Below are 8,285 nucleotides of genomic sequence, written 5' to 3' on the forward strand. Positions count from 1 at the left end.
AGTAAACAGTATGTTTGCAGGGAAAATGTCAACAGTACCCAAAGACACAATGGAAAAGGACCACTTTTTTTTTTAAATGAAACAAATAAAAACTTTTTCAACTAATAACACATGCTAAAAATATGTCTTTAAACTTTGTGAAAACATTTAACCATTCTTAAACTAAAGGACAATTTCTGTTCAACATGTAACTGGATTATTATTGTTGTTGTTGAGTAATGACCTGTTAGCCCTCAATGTGCTGCCCAGGATGGTAAAGCTGGTTATTTCAGTTCCTCTTCACACAAGCTGTTTTGGGTTTCAGTGGGAAATCACTTGTTGTGGCTTGATGCAATGTTTTTTTTTTTGCTGTTTCTCTTCTCACAGTTTCTATGGCATTCCACTAAAATTTGCACCATTTCAGTTCTGAGTTTTGGGATTGCAGTAAATTTTCCTCTTTGGTCTTAGCAAAGACAATTAAACCCACGGTTTACACACACGTGTAGAAACTGTAATTAACACTAAAAGAGACCATTCGATGGCATTAGTTTCTTCCCACTGATTGCCAATTTTCAAATTTCTTTATTGTGTTGCTGCAACGTTTGCAAACGTTAACCGGTCAAAATGTGAGGCATGAAACTAAAATTGTAAAATTAGATAAGAGATGCAAATGAAATGTAAAGGCTGTAACATAATGTGAAAGAGGGACAATTCCAAATACCATTAGTGACCAAATCCAATTAACATTAATTTTATATATCAGACTTCAGTGATCCCCTGTAAATGTTTGAAATTTAGCACAGACCATGGATCCAGAATTGTAATATTTGTTCCACTGAAAATAAAAATATCAAATTTGATTTAATATTTTCAAGATAAATTAAAGGGTTATAAATCATTTAACATTTAACTGTTAAATGTTAAATTAAGATTTAAAGGAAATGCTAAATTTAGTTTGTGGAAGTGCAAATAATAATCTTGATATTTTGATGGTTTTGTTACCATAGCTACAATCTGATATGTATGCAGAGGGAAATAATATTTTATTGTAAATGTGTTTGGATCCAAAGCAATGTTTTGCACGACAGCAAGTGACACATCCCCTTCACACATATGTATTGTGACGCCCAAGATCAGCTGTGATAAATAACTTTTTTTCTGATGCGTTTCCTCAAGTTGCGATCTGCATAGTACATTTTTTACGCCAGTATAGATGACAAGATATGAAACACCCAAAGTTTGTTTTGAACAGTTATGAGTATCAATTGTGGGGAAAAAAATGTAATGCATTCCATAAGCCTGGTCTATCTATATGACAGTTTTGGTGGCTCTTTGTTTTTATGATATACTGTAAGCAACTGCTGAGTTTGCTTTTGGGCCAGTTCTACCCAATCCAGGAGCAAGCAGAAACAAACACTATCAAAGCTACTAAAAAAAACTAAGGCTAGAGCTTTAGTCATATTGTATTGTGGGACAATGTATATTTCGGTTTCTGGGTTTGGTGACCAATGTTGCTGTCCAGGAAATGACAGAAACATTGGTGTTTGAAAATTGCGTATGTCACAGCAAAAAAAATCCATAAACCCAGTAGAAAGTATTATTTTTACCACAACAGGGAAACAAATAATATATGTGTCCCAAATGTACAAGTCTGTTATTAAAACTTATCAGGCAGTACATGCCGTGTATTTTCCCAGTTATGTCTCAACTGTTGCCCGTAGCTACAATGACAGTAAACAGACAGTGGATGACAGCAAGTGACAGCGAGGCTGGACCGCAGGAAATGCCTCTTCGTCATCCGCTTTTTCACTTCCCTTTTCTTTCTGGTCTCTTGTTGGTTACAAGCCACAGCCAAGAGAACCAAAAGCACGGTGACAACACAGGTTCAGTTTTCAGAGCTTAGTATTTGGACACACGGTAAAACCTCATGCACATTCCAACATTTACAAATATAAAAGAATACAATCAAGACAAGACCAAGAATCTGACAGATTATTGATATGGTTTAGTAAACTTGTATTGAAAAAAAAAACAAGTAAGTTCTGTACCTCACTGTATTACTGACACAGTTTGGTTTTGCATTATATGTTCACCCCTAGTCTGTAGTAACTCTGTTAGCTGTACTCTTCCTTATTCTGGGGGGGTTTTTGCGTTGGCCGTCAGAACAAAATGTTTGAGTACAAACTGTTTTCAGTCGACCTCGGGCCCTCCTCCCTGTATAGCGTGTAACATTCTTGCTTTGTTGCATGTGCCTCACAGTTGACTCATCTCACGAGAGTGTGAGGTTTAACCTGCCAGAGAGTTTTTACACTTGGCTGTGGTTGGTTGACTTTCTGTTCAGTGGGCCTAAGCTCCCCCTCTTTCTTTGCACCATAACAAACCTATTTTTTATTTTTTTTTTGCTTGAAAAAACAAGAGGGCCAAACCAGCACACATGCGCATATTCCACACTTTCATGTTGTGGTAAATTATGAATGACATTATGGCCTGCTTGGTAAATTTAGCTTTCGCTAAAAGACATAGAATTTCAAAGTTGGAAACAACTGTACTATTTAGGTGTTTGCTCGGCAGCATAATCTCTCTTTCCCTTTTCTTTTGCAAACTTTTGTTTGAAGACACGAAGGCAACTCACCCGCCTTGTCAACAAGTCAACAATCATCCCGTTTCTGCATTTTGAGATATGCGTGTTGCCTAGTCTGAATCAGCAAACCACATCAGCAAATGAAAAGGGTTTCCCACACTGGTTGAAATCATGTTTTGTTTTGTTTTTTTCATTCAAAATATGTTTTCTTTCATCTTTCTGGGAAAACTAAGAAACACCCCATACATCCGAACAAAACAAAACCAAGAGGTCAAGACATCTCCATCTGTCATCGGCTTCCTGGTATACCAGTGTTTTGTTTCTCGGCACCTGGAAATTTACTGGACTTCAGATTTCTATACCGTGATTAACTTTTATGGTTAGCCTTCGTTCTCGCCGCATTGAACACTATGTACCACAGACTAATAAAAACAAAGAATAAACTTTTATGGCACCCATGCCAGATATTTGCTTATTATCTTGTTATTTGTCAACTCTCTACTGAAGAGGCAAAATAGGAATCCAATTAAATACTAAACATCATGGAAAGTTCGGCAAATTCTTTATTTGCCGATGGATCATCAATTTAAATGAACACATAAATTGTGACAGGTATTGTAAATGAGACTATGTTGTAAACAAATAATAATCTAGATTATTGATGCACTGAAAAAAACATGAATGTTCGTTTTATTTTTTACTCTGTTAAAATGTAATTAATTATAAATATTGGTACTTAAATAATATAATATAATGAAAGTGATATTGTAGTTCAGATTTGTGTTTAATTAATCATTAATCTAGAAAAACAAATGACATCATAATCAGATGTATATATGGAGTATGTAACTAGTTTTGCTATTCTGTCAACATTTCCTATAAGCATGGGAATCAAAACAATAAACAAATTAAGATTTTTAAAAAGAAACAATATTCTTAAACACATAAAAACCAGGAGTAGTTGAAATTCAGAAAAAAAAAAATCCAGATTCTAATTGTAAAAATACTAAGAAATTAGCCAAAGTTCGATGCGTATTTCAAGCATGAAAATGAACTAAAAAGGAAACACTCTAAGTCTTAAATGATTTAAACCGTAATCAGTTTATTTGGCAGTTCTTTGCATACTGCCATACAACAAATTGAGACATTATTCCCCTGAGATTACAGTGAAATATTAGACACTCGACAGGCGGTTGAAGAACCCAAAGAGATAAATAAAAACATGAACATGTGAGATACATAATCTCAACAGTGGTTAACCACTGCTAACCTCTGTTAAGGTGGGGGGCTGGGGGGAGACGGAAGCAACACCCAGAAATTAAGCAAAAATGACAACGTTTGCATAATTCAATTGGAACCCAATGTTTCTTAATTATATTGCTATTAATTTAATACACGTGTCATCTGTCACAGAGAAGATACACAAAAATAAAAACAAACGAGACTCAGAGAGAAAGAGAAAGGAATAGAAAGAGAGAGAGAGAGAGAGAGAGAGAGAGAGAGAGAGAGAGAGAGAGAGAGAGAGAGAGAGAGAGAGAGAGAGAGAGAGAGAGAGAGAGAGAGAGAGACCTCCGCGTGCCCGCGTACGTGCAGGACGTTCATGTCGAATTGTCTCGCATGTGCGCGAGCCCCTGTTCTTGCGGCCTCCTGCCTGCCTGCGCTTCAGAACGATCGTGATGACGTCCGCTTGGTTGGCGGGACGCCAAGAGAGGCGGCGCTCTGACGTCAGTGGCCTCTCATTCATGGACTCGGCTCGTATATATAATCAGCTCCATACGGCGCTGAGGCAGAAGCCAGACTTTGAAACGTTACATATTTAAACTCGGTCAATAAGGAACTAAACTACCCGGAACTACACAAGGAAGAATCGGAACACCAAAGTCAACTTTAAAACTTTTTCTTTCTTTTTTTTTGTTTTTTTTTTTGCCTTTCTTTTTTTCGAGCTTTACCGTCATCGTCATTTTTGTTGTTTCTTTTTACATAGAAACTAACCGGAACAAAGCGCTCACTCCAAAGAACAGAATATTATTTCTGTAACCGTGAACTCGAACAGTTCTGCTTTATGTATTTGGATTTGACACTCATAGCCCGCTGCACTACTATGGTGATAATGGAAGTTCCCACCATCAACTGCGCGTCCCTCCGTTCTCTAATGGAGGGCGACGTCCCGGGCTGCCTGGTGCTGGACTGCCGCTCCTTCCTCTCCTTCAACGCCTCTCACATCTCCGGCTCCACCAATGTGCGTTTCAGCACCATAGTCCGGAGGAGGGCGAGGGGCGGGCTGGGCCTGGAGCACATCGTGCCCAACGAGGACACCAGGAACCGGCTCCTGTCCGGCGAGTACCAGTCCGTGGTGCTGCTGGACGAGCGGAGCACAGACCTGGGACAGGCCAAGAAGGACGGGACGCTGATGCTGGCTGTTAATGCGCTCTGCCGCAGCCCCTGTGGAATCAGCGTGTTTATCCTCCAAGGTAAGAGACACGCTGCGGGTTAGGGACGCATTCAGGTGCTTTACTGTTACCAATTGCAGCTGTCACCCACACCAGCTGCTTTTGTTGTAAACAGAGCTCGAAAATAGCCCGCAATGAACAGTTGTCGCCCATAAATAAAAGCTTGCGCCTTTGTGTTGAGCTTCAGATTTTAATTATGTTTTTTTTTTTTATTCTTGTTATTATTTCCAGGTGGATTTGACAGTTTTTCCTCTGAGTATCCAGAGATGTGCACCAAAGCTTCCCCTCCTCAAGGGCTCAGCTTATCACTGAGTGCCAGAAATCCAGAGAGTGCAGATCCGAACTGCAGTCCTTGCAACACACCTCTATATGATCAGGTTTGCACTTGTTTTTTTTTTTAAAGAAAATGTCATTCTCCTTTCTTTCCTACTTCCTGCTTTACTGTTGTGGAGGTGACTTATGGTTTGCTTATTTTTCTGTTCCAATTCAGGGTGGTCCTGTGGAGATCCTGCCGTTTCTGTATCTGGGCAGTGCTTACCACGCTTCTAGAAAAGACATGCTGGACATGCTCGGTATCACCGCCCTGATCAACGTCTCCTCCAACTGTCCCAACTACTTCGAGGACTCCTTTCTGTACAAAAGCATCCCGGTGGAGGACAACCACAAAGCCGACATCAGCTCCTGGTTCAACGAGGCGATAGAGTTCATTGGTGAGTGCAGGTTTTGCTAACTAGTTCCTCAGTTGTCAGCACAACAAACGCCCAGCCTGCCCCGGCCTCAGTTCCCTCCCTTTTCTTTACCCGTGATTTGCTTGATTTGAAATCGTCACAAGTTCCCTCCAAAATCCAACCAGCTGGCTCCCCACTCCAGCACAATGGCTGTTACATCATGGCCACCCTTAAGGCGTAGAAAGGGGGATGTCCTTTTTTTTTTTTTTTTTTTCCTAAATAATGAATTGCAAAGCAGCAGCAGCCCCAAGCTAGTTTTGTAGTTTCGGGCTGGCTGTGCTTGAATAGATCCTCCCCCCTTCATAGCTCTTTTTGTTCTGACCTAACAAAGGGCAATTTCTCTTCACTCACTGTCAGCCTTCCTGCCACTTCAATACCCCCAGCAGGGGTCTGTTCCCCTCTTTTGTCCATTCATTACGCCTCCTTTGGGAGTAACCCCCACTGGTTCACACCCTGCAAAGCTATTAACTGTGTTCCTCTTTGCTAATGAGCACATTTAAAAAGAAACTGAAAGTGCCGCAAAGGCGTTTTTGTCATCCACTTTGGCTGTTTTGCGGTGATTCTAATTTTCTTCCTTTTTGTTTGTTTTTCTCTCCAACCAGATTCGGTGAAAAACAACGGGGGCCGCGTGTTCGTGCATTGTCAGGCCGGCATCTCCCGCTCTGCCACCATCTGCCTCGCCTACCTCATGCGCACCAACCGCGTGAAGCTGGACGAGGCCTTTGAGTTCGTCAAGCAGCGCCGCAGCATCATCTCCCCCAACTTCAGCTTCATGGGTCAGCTCCTCCAGTTCGAGTCCCAGGTGCTGGCCTCCTCCACTTGCTCCTCGGAGGCGGGAAGCCCGGCGATGAGCAAAAGCAGTACCGTGTTCAACTTCCCCGTCTCCATCCCCGTTCACGCTTCGTCCGGTCAGCTCGCCTTCCGCCACAGTCCCATCACGACCTCCCCCAGCTGCTGACAGAAGTCCCACCAAAAAAAACAAAAAACAGACTTTGTTTGGACTCGAACTACCAAGTGACTCCGCATGGAGCACTTCACACAAAGTGGCTCTGATCCATTTGTCCGCTTATGGTGATGCTGGTGTCACCAGACAGAATGGGTGCTGTAGCTTTGAGCCAGTTAGCTTGACTCTGCTGGCCAAACCTTTATAGCTTGACCTCATCATTTCAGAGCGAGCTTTAACGACTACCATCAGGCAGTATTCACGCTTCACGTCCTTAATGTGAAAACCAACCCCAGTTGGGAGATGCTAAAGAAGAAGAAGTCTTGAGCATTCTTTCTTCAAAAGACTGATTTCTCATTTTGATGAAGGCAACCGCTTTTGATAATCACAATCATTTAAAAACAAAACTGAGAGGGCTACCAGTTATCTCAGGAACGCTTTTGTAAACCTCTCGAATTTTTTCACTTGTTAAAGGGGCAATGCAAACCCATTGCCCAGTAAAGCATATGATTAGAAATGAATGTATCTCATTCTATTAGTCATAGAATCTACCTGTTTGGTTTTGGAGCAGGTTTATAATTAGATTATAAAACTTCTTCCTTTTTCTTTTTTTCTTGTTTTTTTTTGTTGGTTTTGTTTGTCGCCTTCCTCGATATCACTGACGATCACGACGTGTTGGGAAAACCGACTTTGAAATACCTCATGTTTTTGTACTGTGTACTGCAGCGCTGCGACGGAACCCCAAAAACTACTAAAACCGGGGGGACCAATTGGTCTGTTTGACCGTGTTCTGACATATTTATTAACTAAATTAATATATTTCTTTATAACAGCTATTTTTACAAATGTCTGTCAAAGAGTTTTTTTTATACATGTTCAATAAATCTCAGTGAGTTTTTGTACTCAGTTGAAGATGTTCTCTTTTGTCTCTTTTATTACAAATTATAGTCTACATAGATGTTTCTTTTTAAGATCGCCATTTAAAAGATATATTAAATTTATAGTAGTTAAGACAATTCTCTTGTGTCACATCCAATTAAAGTCCAGGAAGTCATGGATGACTGTTTAGAAGTTTATCACTTGAATGGGATGTTATCTTGTCTTTTTCATTTTAAGGGGCGGCTAAAAGAGATGGACCTTTTGTAACGTGTCACGTTACACTTAAAGCTTAAGGAAACAGGACATTAGTGACTACCAATTAAAGTTTTTTTTGCCCTTTGTGTTGCACCACATTCGTACCCAAAGGAAATAAAAACCACAAACATACAAATCCCAAAAAGCTTGAAAACTGTTTCAGTTGTGGAACGCCTAATAATTTTTTTTCTCAAGTCTGATTTTTTATCCTTATTTACTAAAATAAAAGGTTAGGCTTATTTTTTTTTTTTCACTTTGTAATTATAATATAACATTGCGACTTCAAATTCAACCATCTTATTTCATAAGGTGTTTGTTGACAGCATTGCAAAAATAAGGCTACAACTAACAACAATTTATGTAGAGGCTTATTTATACATACAACCTGTTGCACAACGGAGAGTTTTCTTCATTGCTGACAAAGACAGAGAGGAGGCCAAAACGTCCTTTTTGTACCTCTGTTCCCTGTT

General features: G+C 40.1%; 1 protein-coding gene across 1 annotated transcript; it reads left to right on the plus strand.

Annotated features, from left to right (window-relative positions):
• The first annotated feature begins 4,285 nt into the window (after window positions 1-4,285).
• Window positions 4,286-7,593, plus strand: dusp1 (dual specificity phosphatase 1). Its single transcript, XM_055034036.1, has 4 exons — window positions 4,286-5,031; window positions 5,242-5,387; window positions 5,501-5,720; window positions 6,341-7,593. Exons 1-4 carry the CDS (start codon window positions 4,623-4,625, stop codon window positions 6,694-6,696), a joined length of 1,131 nt encoding a protein of 376 aa, XP_054890011.1. The 5' UTR covers window positions 4,286-4,622; the 3' UTR covers window positions 6,697-7,593.
• The last annotated feature ends 692 nt before the right edge of the window (window positions 7,594-8,285 follow it).

This window comes from Poeciliopsis prolifica, unplaced genomic scaffold (assembly GCF_027474105.1).
Source record: "Poeciliopsis prolifica strain line A6 unplaced genomic scaffold, Auburn_PproV2 SCAFFOLD009, whole genome shotgun sequence".
Lineage (NCBI taxonomy): Eukaryota > Metazoa > Chordata > Actinopteri > Cyprinodontiformes > Poeciliidae > Poeciliopsis > Poeciliopsis prolifica.

Bases quoted from the DNA above. Each gene is read 5' to 3' on its own strand.
- dusp1 (XM_055034036.1), top strand. From the start codon at position 4,623: ATGTATTTGGATTTGACACTCATAGCCCGCTGCACTACTATGGTGATA. The intron at 5,388-5,500 runs GTTTGCACTTGT...GTTCCAATTCAG, and splicing joins ACACACCTCTATATGATCAG to GGTGGTCCTGTGGAGATCCT. The intron at 5,721-6,340 runs GTGAGTGCAGGT...CTCTCCAACCAG, and splicing joins CGAGGCGATAGAGTTCATTG to ATTCGGTGAAAAACAACGGG.